The 14,876-nt window shown below is 55.1% G+C and overlaps 8 protein-coding genes across 8 annotated transcripts; 4 read left to right on the forward strand and 4 right to left on the reverse strand.

The window, feature by feature from the left end:
• Positions 1-869: 869 nt before the first annotated feature.
• Positions 870-3,295, forward strand: N7459_000880 (uncharacterized protein; the record flags this gene model as incomplete). The annotated part of the gene is made up of 5 exons (XM_056940065.1): positions 870-873; positions 968-1,713; positions 1,763-2,933; positions 2,989-3,175; positions 3,232-3,295. 5 exons carry the CDS (start codon positions 870-872, stop codon positions 3,293-3,295), a joined length of 2,172 nt encoding a protein of 723 aa, XP_056804345.1.
• Positions 3,296-3,579: 284 nt separating this feature from the next.
• Positions 3,580-3,813, reverse strand: N7459_000881 (uncharacterized protein; the record flags this gene model as incomplete). The annotated part of the gene is made up of 1 exon (XM_056940066.1): positions 3,580-3,813. The coding sequence occupies one exon, from the start codon at positions 3,811-3,813 to the stop codon at positions 3,580-3,582; it is 234 nt and encodes a 77-aa protein (XP_056804346.1).
• Positions 3,814-4,545: 732 nt separating this feature from the next.
• N7459_000882 (WW domain protein) lies at positions 4,546-5,167 on the forward strand (the record flags this gene model as incomplete). The annotated part of the gene is made up of 2 exons (XM_056940067.1): positions 4,546-5,005; positions 5,085-5,167. The coding sequence occupies 2 exons, from the start codon at positions 4,546-4,548 to the stop codon at positions 5,165-5,167; spliced, it is 543 nt and encodes a 180-aa protein (XP_056804347.1).
• A 322-nt stretch (positions 5,168-5,489) lies between these two features.
• On the reverse strand, positions 5,490-6,290 carry N7459_000883 (class I SAM-dependent methyltransferase; the record flags this gene model as incomplete). The annotated part of the gene is made up of 1 exon (XM_056940068.1): positions 5,490-6,290. One exon carries the CDS (start codon positions 6,288-6,290, stop codon positions 5,490-5,492), a length of 801 nt encoding a protein of 266 aa, XP_056804348.1.
• Positions 6,291-6,837: 547 nt separating this feature from the next.
• N7459_000884 (Zn(II)2Cys6 transcription factor domain-containing protein) lies at positions 6,838-8,155 on the forward strand (the record flags this gene model as incomplete). The annotated part of the gene is made up of 2 exons (XM_056940069.1): positions 6,838-7,542; positions 7,577-8,155. 2 exons carry the CDS (start codon positions 6,838-6,840, stop codon positions 8,153-8,155), a joined length of 1,284 nt encoding a protein of 427 aa, XP_056804349.1.
• A 79-nt stretch (positions 8,156-8,234) lies between these two features.
• On the reverse strand, positions 8,235-10,488 carry N7459_000885 (uncharacterized protein; the record flags this gene model as incomplete). The annotated part of the gene is made up of 8 exons (XM_056940070.1): positions 8,235-8,718; positions 8,768-8,802; positions 8,856-8,866; positions 8,922-8,990; positions 9,044-9,160; positions 9,213-9,430; positions 9,496-10,256; positions 10,315-10,488. The coding sequence occupies 8 exons, from the start codon at positions 10,486-10,488 to the stop codon at positions 8,235-8,237; spliced, it is 1,869 nt and encodes a 622-aa protein (XP_056804350.1).
• Positions 10,489-12,578: 2,090 nt separating this feature from the next.
• Positions 12,579-13,422, forward strand: N7459_000886 (uncharacterized protein; the record flags this gene model as incomplete). Its single annotated transcript, XM_056940071.1, has 4 exons — positions 12,579-12,864; positions 12,928-12,996; positions 13,047-13,199; positions 13,259-13,422. The coding sequence occupies 4 exons, from the start codon at positions 12,579-12,581 to the stop codon at positions 13,420-13,422; spliced, it is 672 nt and encodes a 223-aa protein (XP_056804351.1).
• An 848-nt stretch (positions 13,423-14,270) lies between these two features.
• Positions 14,271-14,733, reverse strand: N7459_000887 (extracellular guanyl-specific ribonuclease RntA; the record flags this gene model as incomplete). The annotated part of the gene is made up of 2 exons (XM_056940072.1): positions 14,271-14,645; positions 14,719-14,733. 2 exons carry the CDS (start codon positions 14,731-14,733, stop codon positions 14,271-14,273), a joined length of 390 nt encoding a protein of 129 aa, XP_056804352.1.
• Between the last annotated feature and the right edge of the window lie 143 nt (positions 14,734-14,876).

Here is a 14,876-nt window from a genome sequence, read left to right on the forward strand (position 1 = left end):
CGCCCCCGGTCGAATGGGATATGGGATAAGAGCACCGCCGGGAGTACGAAGCAGAGCTAGAGCGTATTTGGGTATCATTGCGATGGTGGTCGGACGTAGCGTGGCTTGGCCCTACTGGACTTATCAATCTGACTGGCGTCGAGCGATTCGAGCGCCTTCCACTACCCCAGACCGGCGTTCCGAACCACGGAGTGCGTCGTGGCCATCCAGGGTACTTCTCTCCTGCTGTTTGCAAGCGTCAATAATTCGCCGCGTAGGTTCAAATGCCGCAAGGCGTGTAGCCCCGGCAAGGCGACTCACCCAGTACCGGGTCGATCCTGTGGATACATCGCACCAATCAGACTGGTCTAGCTCCGTCGGTGTCGGACATTGCCCATGGTGGATCCGGATTCCCTGCGCGGGCACCCCGGGGGCAATCCTCATAGGGAGAAACAGGAGAACGCGTCATTTGCCATGTTCGGACAGGCAGTCGATATACCAACAGTTCGATTGAAGGCGTCCCAAGGGGGGACGATGAGAGGAGGCGGGAAGGCTGACGAGGGCTGACGCGGAGCATGTTAGTGTCAAGCTGGACATTCGTGGATCGGCGGGATCTCCAGCGCAGGGCAGAGCCGTAGCACCAAGCCTCCGCTCCAACGCTCCAACGTTCTAGACGGGAAGTTCTGGTTTCTTGTCGTTTGACGCGCCGTCACCGTCAGTGCCAAGGTCCGCCAAGCTTCTGATAAATAAGTTGGGCCCGGGCCCCCCTTTATCTCTCTCTATCACGGGCGTCTTTGACCCTTCAACTTTCCTGCCTTTCTGGTCCTGTCGTGACTTCTTCAACCCTGGGCTCGTTGCCTTGTTGAATCAGCTTCTGGTTCCTGAAATACATGCGTGAGTCGAGCTCTGACTAGCTCTCACCTGGCTACTCTATCTCTCGATCTGCATTGCCATGCCTGCGCCTGCTGACCCACCTTGTCCCTCGCAGACCGGATTCACTCGTGGGCGAAAGCTCACGCTTCCTCTTGCGGCGTCCAACAAACCCAGACTCCCTCCCAACGGCCCCCGGGCCCGGTCCCCGAAGCCACCTCCCAGGATGTACAAGTGAATCTGCCGCCGGAGGGCCCCGTCGCGAGGGGGTCCGACACGGACGAGAAGCAATCGAAACCAGGCCTGCTCATTCGCATGCGCAATGGCAGCGGTCGGTTCGTCAACCACACCAAGGATGCCATTTGCCACAGCTGGGTGAATGTGCTGCTGGTCTTTGTGCCTGTCGGCATCGCTGCCAAGGCAGCTGGGCTCAACCCAAACGTCGTCTTCGCAATGAACGCCGTAGCTATCATCCCCTTGGCTGGATTGCTGAGCCATGCTACCGAGAGCGTGGCCAGTCGCCTGGGTGACACGATCGGAGCTCTGATCAATGTCACCTTTGGCAATGCCGTGGAGCTGATCATTTTCATCATTGCCCTCGTCAAGGATGAAATTCGTATCGTCCAGGCCTCCCTGCTTGGCTCCATCCTGGCCAATTTGCTGCTCATTCTGGGCATGGCTTTCTTGCTGGGTGGTCTGCGTTTCCAGGAGCAGATCTACAACAGCACGGTCACCCAGATGAGCGCCTGTCTACTCAGTTTGAGTGTAATGAGTCTTCTATTGCCCACTGCCTTCCATGCCTCGTGGTCGAATGGCGCCAATGCAGATCGCGAGACCCTCAAGGTCAGCCGTGGTACTAGTGTGGTAGGTCGTGTCTGTTGTCTGTGAAGGCCACCTTTGCTGACAAGTGTAGGTTTTGTTATTAGTGTACATCTTGTACATTGTATTCCAGCTCAAGTCGCATTCCTATCTCTATGCGAGTATCCCACAACGGATCATCGACGAGGAGTCTCACCCTGGCGTTCTGGCCGAGTTCATGAACAGCTCCTCCGAGTCTTCGACAAGCTCCAGCGATGAATCCGTGGACACGACCACCTCGTGGACCACAGCGAAACGCATCAAGAGGGCGATGAAGCACCGTCGGCGCCGCAAATCCAGCACTAGCTCCAAGGGCACTCTCTCTCGCCAGTCTGTTCAGAAGAAGATTATGGTCAACGAAAATCAGAGCTCGTTGGGCAACTCAATTGCTAGCAACAACGACACTGGCTCATGTGCAATTGACTTCGGTGATGAGCTTCGCTACGATGGCGATGATGATGGACAGCCACCCTCTGGATTCCGCTCTCGCGACTTTGGCCTGGACATGACACGTGTCGAAAGTGCTCGGTCGCTTGACAAGACCCAAAGGCGTGATCGTAAGAAGCGTCGCTCCCAACGCGTCGACAAGTCCCGCGGGCAGGGTCGCAACCAGGTCAATTTCACCGAGAAACAGGCAGCTGGTGAGCGCCCGTCTATGGCAGGATTTGCCTCTGCCCCTGACTTTGCGGGCGTGGAGGGTTCCGGTGAAGGCGACGTCTCGAGAAGACGGTCACCCTTCGGCCCTATCCCATCCTTGCTTTCCAACACCGTCTTCAGTTCCCAGTCGCCCGGGCAATCACCTCGGGTTGGAGCGGATGCGTCGCGTCCGGGCATATACCGCAGCAACTCCCTCCCCGCCCACATCAGCCGGGCTCCTCCCGTCGGCAATGCCGTTCAGTTCGCCCGGGGCGCTGCGCGTAACACTCCACCCATGCAGCCCGTGGCTCCCGATACCACTCCTCAGGAACCCGAGCCGGCGATGTCGCGCACAGCCGCCGTGGTCATGCTTCTCCTGTCCACCGCTCTGGTCGCTGTCTGCGCCGAGTTCCTGGTTGATGCGATCCCCGACATGCTATCAAGCTCGTCCGTGAGCGAGGCATTTATTGGGTTGATTATCTTGCCCATTGTGGGCAATGCGGCCGAGCACGTCACGGCTGTCAGTGTGGCCACCAAGAACAAGATGGACTTGTCGATCGGCGTGTCTGTCGGCAGCAGTATCCAGATTGGTAAGTCGGTGTCTAGTTCGTAAAGGCAGCCATGTACTAACAGAGGTGTTTCTAGCCATCTTCGTCACCCCGCTGGTCGTCATCTTAGGCTGGTGCATGGACAAGGACATGTCTCTATACTTTACGCTGTTTGAGACCATCTGTCTGTTCGTCACGGCCTTTGTCGTTAATTTCCTGGTCCTGGATGGCCGGAGTAACTACCTCGAGGGCGCGCTTCTGATTGCCGCCTATGTGATTATTGCGTGAGTCCCCGCCGAAATTGCCCTTCTCCATGCGGTGTACTAACCTTTGTCCCTAGTCTGGGGGCCTTCTTCTATCCCCCCAGCGCTCAGTCCAGCAGCTTGGCTGGCTCCGAGGGATGAGTCTTGCGGGTACAAGGCGGCATTTCTTCCGGGCGTGTCGTTCTTCGACTGCAAGGGAATTGCACCTCGCCAGGGCTTATCGAACGATCTTGATTCAACTTTTACCTTGTAACCAGGGCCAGACTGCATTTTTTTTTATTCTATCAGCAATGCCATCTTTTCCGGGATTGGGAAAAGGGAGCACCCCCTGATTTGCCTCCCCGGGCCTCCCCATAGTACCATCAACCCTCCATCAGACGTTGCTCTCCGTATTGTATACTATGTCTCCTGTAGTCACTGATGCATCATGCCTCAACCCCGACCTCACGTCTCATTCCATCGTCACATCCACCCCGCCACGTGTACCGCCGCCAGTGGCTGTGGGCGTCGACTTGAGCCACATCGTGGCTGGGCATGTTCGCTAGCGAGCGGAACCAGGGAGCTAGCGCTGCCACGAAGGCCACCGTTCCTCCATCGGCCCGTCCGTGGAGGATGTCGCGCGGGACTGTTGACTCCATTGGGGTCCACGCGGAGTGCATGGCGATGCGGTGTATGCAGTCGCCGTCCCGGCGTTGAGGGATTTGTGTCCTCTCTGCGGGATTATATAGGCATCTGGCGTCTTGCAGTTTGGAACATAGGGTGATGGATGGAATAGTCATGAACTCAGCAACTTTCCGATTTCCACTAGTCCCTGCTATAGCCACCGTGGTCGGGTAGACATTCAAAACACTCCGGGTCTCATAGCCGCGCGCCCTTGAAGCTCTCGATGTACACCTTGCAGTCCACGTCTGACGGTGACACCGGGTCTCCCTTGGCGCCTGCTGACGGGCGAATATCGATTCCTCCCGGGGTTTCGTCGCAGGCGAGCCTCTGGCGACTCGGCATGTCCAATGGCGACAGCTTGGCCACTTTCAGGATCGACGTCGGTCCCGGACAGACTCAGCCCCGTCAGCGGTCCTGATAATCGCATCTGCCTGGAGAAGTTCGGAGGGCTTGAGGCTTGTTCGGCGCTAAGCAATTGTACCGCGGCGGATGCTTTTCTTGCGCTTGACATGCGGTGGAGATTTCGGTTCTAAGCGGATGTACGTTAGGACGGGGTGATAGGAAGCGATTCACATTAATCTGAGAGTCTATGCACGCCCCGAGCTGTGCCCCTCGTTGTTCTCCATAAAGCTGCTGCCCGCGCCGCCCGTCTCTTCCCTCTTTCTCTCCCTCCCCTATCTCCTTTCTCTCTCCCCCTCTCCTTCTCAACCCCTCCATCTCTCCACATCATGTCCTACTACGGTGGCCCCTACGGTGGCCCTCCTCCAGGCCCCCCTGCCTACGACCGTCCACCTTACGACCGTGGCCCATACAGCGCACCGCCGCCAATGGCCCGTCCCCCTCCAGGTCCCCCGCCCCCACTGCCTGCCGGCTGGGTGCAAGAATGGGAGCCCAACGCGCGCCGCGCATTCTGGGTCGAGCAGGCCACCGGCCGCTCACAGTGGGAGCCACCCTACGGCCCTCCGCCCTCGGGCTATTACGACGGCTCGCGCAGCGTTCCTCCGCCGCAAGGCGGTTACTATGCACCGCCGCCTGGCCCACCGCCGCCGGGCCCTGGCTACGGTGGCTACAACTACTCGCAGCCGCCGCCTGAGCAGAAGCAAAGCAACGCGGGCAAGTATATGGCCGCTGGTGCCGCTGGATTGGCCGTGGGTGGCCTTGCGGGTGCTTTCTTCGAACACGAACACGGTATGTTTTGGTTTTTCTCTTTTCGTGCGGAGCCGGTCGATCGCCCGAAGCGAAGCTGACATGACATGCCCGAATTCAGATGAGGACGAGAACCGAGAGGATGAGCAAGCCGCCTATGAGGACGGTCGCGAAGATCAGGCATATGATGATGACGGCTGGTGATGGAGGATAGTTGAAATGCACGGGTGATCGGCGGCCACATGGCGGGCCCTGCAATGCGGTCGATGTCCAGCATTCTGATCGGTTCTCCAGCGACTCTTGCGCAGCGCATTTTCTATCGCATCGGTTTTCTTTTCTCCGGGGAATTTCAGGGCAAAGGCTATTCGCATCTTTCTTTTCTTGACTGGCAATGCATTTTTCATTCTACCGCCATGGCTTTTAGATTCCTCCTAGGTTCTTCGCAGCATGATCTAGTGCAGACATCTCGAGAGATCTCATGCAGCATGCACGATGCACTTGATCGCGACGCCTTTTCCCGCATCTTCTACTTCCAACACAGAATCTCCCCATGCAACAACCCAAACCACCCATCCTCATCCTCCACATACGCCCTCCACCCAGCGGCAATCGTCTCCAGCTCCTCCGCACTCGCAAATCCCTCCTCGACCGCCACCTTCGCAAACCCCGACGACTGCGCCCGCTCCGCCATCGACCCACCCCAATACCGCCGCTCCTCCGGCGACGCAAAACACCACGAGCCCGCACTCTTCACGATCTTCGCCCGATCAAACCCCGCCTCACCCGCCCACACATGAATCATCCGCCCGGGATGCGCCATCCCCCCCTTGGCCCGCTGCATCCGCTCTGTAACGCCCTTCCACAACGCAATCCCCTCGTTCTCGGGGTACCACACCAGCCCAGCCGACTCGCGGCACGCGACAATCCCGCCCTCGCGCACGACGCGCCGCATCTCTCGCAGCGCGTGCACGGGGTCCCGCACATGCTGCAGCACCTGGTGCGCATGCACGACGTCGAAGGTGCCGTCGTCGAAGGGCAGCGCGTGCACGTCGCCCTCGCGGAAGGAGACGTTGTGCACGCCGGCGGCGGCCGCCGCCGCGCGCGCCCCGTCCAGCGGGTCGGGCACGTACTCGATGCCCGTGACGGAGCCGGCGGGGACGTGGGCGGCTAGTGAGATGGTGATGCTGCCTGGCCCGCAGCCGACGTCGAGGATCTTCATGGTCGGGGTGAGATGTGGGAGCAGGTGCGGGGCGGAGTTGGTTGCCGTGCGCCAGCTGTGCGTGGCGAGCACGCTGGTGGAGTGGTCGGTTGTGTAGACTTGGGGCATTTTCCTCTTGCCTTGTATTGTCTCGTAGATTGTTGTTCCTGCTCTGGGCTTGGGTGTTTGGTGAGTGTAGATTTGGGAGGATGGCGTCGGGTGGTTTTATACTTGAGGCGGATGGTGGGTCTGTTCGGAGTTCCGTGGCGCGGCTGGTCGATTGAATTGTCGCGCTAGAATGAGAATGGAATTGTAGATTTGGAGCTGGATTGGGTGTTTGTGTTAGGCATCTCTTCTGCGATGAATCTTGACTATTGGATGCATGTGGGCTTATTGTAGCTGTCGGGCTGGGATCAATTACAACAGAAACAGAACATGAATATCAGCATCAGTCAGCCTTTTCTTCGGTGCTGGTTCTAATCCTCGCGCGGTGGTAGAATGAACTTTACAGGTCCATACTTATATAGAGCACAAAACCCAGACTCACAGCCCATCCGGCGTTCTTGTATGCATTTACTCCAGTGGCAACCGACGCTCTTAGTCAATCCGGAACTCCGCAAATCTCACCGGAACTCCGAACCACCTCGCTCCTTTGCCCTTCCGAGGTTGTTCAACAATGTCATCCATACAACCATCAAAGAAACCGCGAGTGAGAAAGCCAGCACCACCCCGCAAGAAGGCATGTCTGAGCTGCACCGACGCCAAGGTCCGCTGCGGCCTGGAGAAACCCTCCTGCCTACGATGCCGGTCACGAAGCATTCAGTGTCGATACTCCGGCAGTGACGAGATCCGAAGCACTGCAACGAGTTATAGTGGGATAGCATCTCCCGAAGCTACCAATTCCTATCGACCTTCTTCTGGTATACCGACAACACCAACAGCCCCATCAACGTCGCTCGTGAGCCTAGACTCTGCAGACCATCATGTCTACCCATCAGATACATCCAGTACAGGAAACCCACCAGAGGATCCAGGACTGGATTTCAGTCACCTCGACCTCGTTCCGATGGTGGACGCTGAAGACATCCGCGATCGCTGGCTGCGCCCGTATATCGTGACAGCCAGGGGACAGGTGCCCAAGCTCCTCGATTCGTTCACCGTCCAATTCTTAACCTGTGTGCTGCGCTCCTACCCCGGCCACCTGCTCAATGGCACAGATGTGCCACCTTTCATCCACCCGCTACAACTGACCCTCAAGCCCGTGCCGAGAGCACTCGCAAACAGCGTCTCTCTCGTCCGGATGTGGATCAACCATATCGCAGGCAGCGAAGCCATGGTCCTCGCAACAGTCAAGCAGGAAATGGAGCGAATATCACAGGAGGTGTGGCTTCCCTCACTAAACACCCTTCAATCAGGAATACTCACCCATTCAGATCCAGCACCACCCAACAACCCCCTTCGAGACTCTCTGCGCCTTCCAGGCCTACCTCCTCTATGTCCTAATGGCATACTACCACCCCCTAGAGACCACCACTCTCGTCGACGACTCCCTCATCGTCGCCCTCCAGGACCTCGCCTTCCGCACCGCCAAAACAGGCCTCACCACCCCCGCCGAAACTGCACACACCCGTCCGCACTGGGAATCATGGATCGCCGCCTCTGCGAAACGCCGCACCCTGCTGACCATGTACCTCTTCACGAGCGTCTACAACGCCGCGCGCGGACTCCCCAATTTCGTCGCGGACGAGCTGAAAGACGTCCTCGTCCCGGAGAGCAAGGCGCTGTGGGCGGCGCGCAGTCGCACGGCGTGGGAGAGGGCGTACACGCGCCACCTGTCACGGTGGCCGGACGGGATGCTCCAGATCTCGGAGTTGTGGCGGTCGCCGGCGACGGGATCGGAGGCGCGACGGGAGCGGATAGTGAGGTGGGTGGAGGAGGCGGATGAGTTTGGGATGATGCTCTTTGCGGTTTGCGCGCATATACACGGGTGCTAGTGCTAGTGCCAGTACTAGGTAGGATGGATGCACTCGAACGGGGAACGCTCAGCGTCAATGGGCCTTAGCCAGCGGTGTTTTATTGAGGTTTTTGTGTATCTGATATCTTCTCCTGCACTCCGTCACTTGTTGGTCTAGTCTTGGGGTCCACGAGAGATGGATTACGGCCAGGCAGAACGGAGAGGCCGCGGTGTCGGCCTCGGAGGGAGATTGCCATCAGCAAGAGTTTGCTGACGGTGTGCCACTCGCCACAGAAAGCGTAGCTCTTGCCAGGAAACCCGACGCTTATCCCGATGCTGCTATAGGCAGATACGACCTCGAAGATGACGTTGAAGGTGGAAAACGCGATCGGGTTGGACTTGTAGTGGTCTGACTCGGCGATGGAGATGAGCATCACGGCAAGAGAGAGCCACCAGAGGTCAGTACTGAACTGAGCGTGGATCTGTTGGCAGATGAAATGGCCGCGGGCAAGTATGGAGCGATTCGAGTCGTTTGTCAATGGATGACTGGAAGCACCGGCTTCCAAGCAAGATGCCTCCCGCTGCGTTTGGAGTGTTTCTGCGCTGGAAAATATCAGGGTCTGATCTCTAGCAGGACTGGAATTCGACATACCTGATGACGGCTGATACTGGAAATGCTGAAAGATACTGTAGGACAGGTTAGATAGTGTTATTGGAAGCCTCAACATGTAACTTCTCACCATCATAAGAGCTGTGAATTTGTTAACAAACCTGCTCTTTAACGCATTCTCCAGCTCAAGACTTACCATATAGAATCAGCAATCCCTGCGGGAGTCGATCAATGGCCACGACCGAGAACCCTCCACCGCGCACAGCTTCATTGATCTCATTAGCTCCGCTCCAAACAGCGTGGCATAGAGAGACATACACAAAGCCTGGAAAAGTCCATCCAGAGCTCGATACTTGGCAGGAAGAGCCCCGATTTCCGCACTGTGAATAGAAGCCACCTCGAATGCTCCCCACATAATCCCGTTCAGGATCAACACTGTCCCAAGCAGAAACCATGTATGACAAGTAGGATACAACAAAGTACACACCTATCGACTTCGTTAGTGACAATCTCATACGAATAGACCGGAGGAAGACCACACTCTGGGACTGGCGAAGAATATAATCCAAAACACGTCGCCACACATGCCAGGCCGGCTTATCGGGTACTATCCTGCTCAACAACCAGAGCGAAGATCGTAGCAGACAAGGGAACAGCGCATTCCCCGCAAGCACAAGAAATCCACAGAGGAGAAGCGTATACGGCCTGCGCAGATCGGCATTAACAATGCCGTTTGCCCGGCAGGTATCTGGGTGGGATTTCGGACTCACTCTCGCTGAAAAGGCCCCATGCTGGTGTCGATCAGGGACATGCCGTTATTCGCAAACGCGGACGTAGCAAGAAAGGCGCCCGTCCAGAAAGGGGGGACTCTGTTTGCGCGAGGGATGTCTGGGCGCGCAAAGGCTAGCCAGAACCCAATACTCGCGATCCCGAGAAGGAGGAAGGTGAGAAAGTAGAGTAGAACTAGCACCGATAACAATAGAAGGGCCCGGTACTCGATCCAGCCGGGCTCGTCACTGTCGATCGAACTGCGCGAGCTTATGCGCTTTGCTTGTCGTTGTATGCTGTGTCTGAGGCTGGTGATGTTGCGGGAAATGCGTGTCTTCGTGTCAAGGACGGTCTCTGCAACGCCGAGAATAGTTATGGAAGGGGCCTGCGGCCTCTGGCCAGATGAAGCCGAGTTCGTAATGATGATAGAGTCGTGGGTGTTCCAACAAGGATCGATTTCGCCAGAGGATAGACTGTCCTCGGGCAACTCCCGCACTCTCGTGGTGATTTTCGGCAAAGTTGTGATCTTCACGGTGGATGCGTTTTCCTTGTTTTCAGAAACCTTTTCTCTCTCTATCAGCAGAGTTGATTTGGGGATCAATATGTGATCTTGTCTCTTTCTGTACGATCTTTCCTTGAGCCCGGCGCGGAGCGTCCAGGCTCGTATCAAAGAGAGCACTCCCAGGATGGGAATCGCATGGCCCACGACCAGAAGGGTGAACAAGGTGCCTTGTTGTACACGATTCAGCGTGGATAGGTCCAGCTGCCCAACGCATCAGCGATCGACTCCATAACCCGAGTGGACAATGGGCAAGACATACCACGTTCAGCCCTGTTCCTGTCACGGCACTGCAGGCCATGAACAACGCGTCAACATAGTGTAGATCGCGGATCTCCGTCGAGCTCGTGTAGAATATGACACTGCCGATCGCGGACGTGAGAATGAAATACGTATAGAGTAAAGCTGTGGAACCCAATTCCACACGCACAGCCATTATCGGCATGCCCCGGAGAGAGTCGTCGTAATCACCCCGTGTGGATTCAGAATCGGGAGATCCAATCCATATAAGACTACCAATCTACGAAACTGATCCAGGCAGCACGATATCTCAGTCTGGGCAGTCATGTCTGGATCATTCGATAAATCCTACCGGACTCCAATGTGGGAAGAATGTATGTGGCGCCGTCGCATCTCGCCCTCGCGTCCGGCCCTGATCAAGGTAATCTCTAATCTGGGCATATCAGGTTCTGCAGAGGTAATCAGGTACCCGAGGTCCATCGATCTCAAAATCCCAGGGCTGCGTGCATTCCAAGGGACGACCCGCCGGATTCTGTGGATGCAAGGGTCAAATATGTGCCCTTGGGTAATTTGGACCTCTTTGCCGATGCGAGTCTGCACAGTTGCTACAAGGGAAACTGTCCCGTCGGATGAATGATCCCTCCAGGATGAAAATGGCTGTAGAAGCAAGTATAAGGGGCAAGGCGATGCATGTCAGTGTCCCAACTCATCCTATACAACAAAGCAATGTCATATCATCATATTGACATGCGATTGCGACATGAGATGGTTATGTTATGTTTGAAGTCATCTATGCATTGCTCCAGGTATCACATACAGATAAAACCAGGGTCAAATCGGACATCACTTCCTATGGGAAGATAAGCACCACGAAACCTGATTGTTTATCCGACCGGACGGGCGAGTAAGGGAGCTTATCAGGCTGTTACTTAATGCCTAGATTAAGCATTTCAAAGACTCTTCAAGAATCTAGCAAGACTGAAAGCCCATTTCAAGTATTCCTCAAGCCCAACCATGCCAGCTAAACCACGAGCGTGATGGCAGCAGCTTCCATGAAGCGACGGGCCACTCTTCTATCGCAGAAGCCCTGAATACCAACATATAGCTCTACCAGCTAGGTGATAAGATGCGACATAAAGCTCAGGGTGAGAATGTCAGCAATAATTCCCGAGGGCAACAATGCCGGTAGTATGACCATCGGGTTCACGCAGCTTGAACCAGCGCATTCCTCGGTTTACCCGAAGCCCACCCCATCGGACCCATATAAAGATGGTATTTATGGCTGAATATACAAGCTAGATCATGCAATGTAATCATACCCGGGCGAGCGCGAGGCTCCTTTGTCATAAGTTTTCAGTCCCACGCGCATGGATGTCTACTTGGATTTCTCATACCGGGGGGCTTGAAGACCGCACTCCAACGGATGCCACATTGCTGTGAGGCTGTTGAGCAGGTCGTTTGTGGCGATTATCTACAGGTATGGCGAAGCAAGGCGGCACATTCGCACGCCTCGGCGGAGATTCTCCGACTATCCAGGAGGTTTGCAACGAAGCAGACGACCAATTTAAATATCGGGCGACATCCTGGCAGTCCTTATAACTAATCATATACTGGGTAGATCACAACGAAAGCCAGCGAGCAAGAAATAAGACCTGTCGCTCTACCTGAGACTCTAAATTAGCTGGAGGCAGCAGAAACTCGGGGCTTTACCAGTTGGGGCATCCTCGACCGAAATTTCGGGCCATAGTGGATAATAGAAGAAGGAAAATGATGATTGTCCGAATCGCTTGACTTGTGGAATGGTCCGCCTTGGGTACTTTTCATATAGTGTGCTGGTCGAGGTGGTATATCCCGGATTTGCAACGTTGAACAAAAGCAGTCTAAGATAAAAGCATTCTACCTCTAGGTAATCTAGATTCGAGATGATATTTGGCAGGATCTGACAGGCACTATCAAGGCCAGTGAATATCATCGAGCCCGTGTGGGGCGTCAGGGCTAGTGGATTCCATATAGATTGGCCGGCTGTTTTGAAGCTGCAGGTTTCACATCATCGGCCCTGATTGGCGCTGACTTGCCAAAGAGACCCGAGATGTGGCTCACAATGGCTATTACGGGTGGGAATGGCCATACAAAACACCCATACGACGTTAGAGATTGACTCTCCCCAAGGGAAATTGAAGGCTTCAATAATGGGCCCGGGGCATTTATAACGACGAGCAACCAGCCTGCTCAGAGGTTCAAAGCGCAGTGTGAACGATCCAAATCGACTCGACTCAATTTATTGCAATGGCGCCCTTCCGCAATACTGTCTCCGCGCTGGCCGTCGTCGCGATCGGTTCGGTGAACGCGGCTTTCGGTCCTGCGTTCAGCACTGGTCCGACCTCTAACAACTCTTTCATCCGCGAAGCGTCTTCTACTCTCCTCCTTCCCAAGGCCCCGAGTAGATCCTCGGGGGATCTCTCTTTGTGGGTTGGTATGGGTACCTCCAACGGAGACCTGATTCAGTCTATTGCCGACAACTATGACTCTAGCGACTGGAGCATCTTTGCCTACACACTCATGAGCACCAGTGGTAATTTCCTGCAGACAGTGAGCTCCAGCATGGGACAGAGGTGCTAACGCGTATTATGTGTAGCTACGACCCAGACGCCTGTCGAGGGGAAGAACTCTACTGCCTACGCCAACGACGCAGTGACCATGCACTGTAGGTAGCCGCAGGATCGCAGCTCAGACAGGACTAAACTTGCCCTCCAGATAAGTACAATGATACCACCGGCAACTACACCCAGACCGTTCTGGTCAACGGCAAGGTTGTGTCTACTCTCTCGACCAGCGATGGTAAAGCCGAGGGCTGGGGCAGCGCCGTCGAATGCGCCGAAACCAACTGCGGCACTCTGGGTGCCCACTGTGAGTGTTGACTGTGGATTTTTTTGTTCTCCTAATTATCAGACTGACAGTATTTATAGCATGGACCAACACGACGATCATCCTCGACGTTGCCGACCCCGATTACATCGACACCATGGGCAAGGGTGACGGTGTCACTGGTGACATGAGCACCAGCGATGGTGGCAAGACCTGGAAGGTCAGCACTATCCATATTCCCGAATACACTTTTGAGTCGTCCTAAGACTGGTTGTTTCTGTGGTTGTTGAATATATATAGACGGGTCTGCACTGTACCGATGCAACGTACACTGTAACTAGTAGCATCCGGGTTAGGTTGTAGCGTGTCTATATTAAATCGATTTAGTGTATATGTATATCGATATATAGGGATATAGATGCATAGGTATATAGTCTAGATACATATGTCTATAGTCTAGATACATATGTGTATATACTTGGTTCCCCAGCAACGCCCCCGCATCCCCGCACTTTCCCCGGATGTCGAGATGATCCGGTTGTGACACGTATATAAGGGTCCTCTTCCCCTTTCTTCTTCCCCTTTCTTTTTCCTCTTCTCTCTTCTCTCCTCTCTCTTCTCAACGTCTGCGTGCGAGTGCTGATCTTAATGCATGACTCCTCCACCTACACTCTCGTATGACAGACATGCGCAACCAGTCTGATCCTCGCATCGTGAATGCGCAGGAATGATGTTTTCATCTTGTTCCCCATGCACTGAGGATAGTTCATTACTATCGATATAGTGTCAACCAACGCCGTATCAAATCCCCTGAAGAGCCCTACGCTCGCCTGATCCATCCAGGGTATCAAACCCCGGCGACGACAAGCTCCCACATCTTCGCTTTTGTGCGGGTGTCGATTGCTGTTTGCCTCTAGGTACCCAAAGCAACCCGAAGACTTTAACAGCATGTCGACACGAGTCTCCATTTTGTGTCGGCGTGAAAGGCAGTCTTCTACATTCAACTACAGTATAGAGTACTTTAAACATGTTGAGAGGTTATGATCATGAATGCTCATCGTGGACGTCGTGTATCTATACCTAATTCCAATTCGCATCCCATTTGCAGTCCACTTAATCGCACTGGACAAAGTCGTCACCACTGGCACCTGTGTGAGTGATCACACCCGCCAGCTCGTCATTATCGTTAAACACCACACGGTCGGCGCCGGGCGAGCCACCATCGTACGTCTTGCCGTCGCTCAGGATTGGGAACTCATAGTAGGTGCCAGAGACGGGGAAGTCGAATCCCTCGTAGTCGTGGTACTCGTGCGGGTAGTCACCGGCGGTCTCGCCGTCGGAGTAGAGCTGGTAGCCAGCATCCTGGGCGGAGCTCACATCGCTGCTGCTGTAGCAGTGGGAGCCACAGGTATATTCACAGGCACGAGCAATCTTGGCCGAGGGCACTGCCAGGGCACTAGGCACGAAGATCGTGGCGAGAGTGAGGAGCTAGGGCGGTATTTGTATTAGCCTCTAAACCTGTAGGTGGTATCGAGGATGGGGCAGATGGCAGGGCAAGTACCTTGGCGTATTGCATTTTTGGCGAGCGATGTGATTGACTTCCGGATCAGCTCGTAGATCACTGGTGGTGTGTTGGATCTGCAATCTGCAGTCTTCAATCTTCAATCTTCTTTCTGCTGCCTGGAGATCACGCCGGATGTTGCTGGCTTTATATAACTG

The sequence above is a fragment of the Penicillium hispanicum genome (genome assembly GCF_028827665.1).
Source record: "Penicillium hispanicum strain IBT 35686 chromosome Unknown utg000001l_segment0_segment0, whole genome shotgun sequence".
Classification (NCBI taxonomy): domain Eukaryota; kingdom Fungi; phylum Ascomycota; class Eurotiomycetes; order Eurotiales; family Aspergillaceae; genus Penicillium; species Penicillium hispanicum.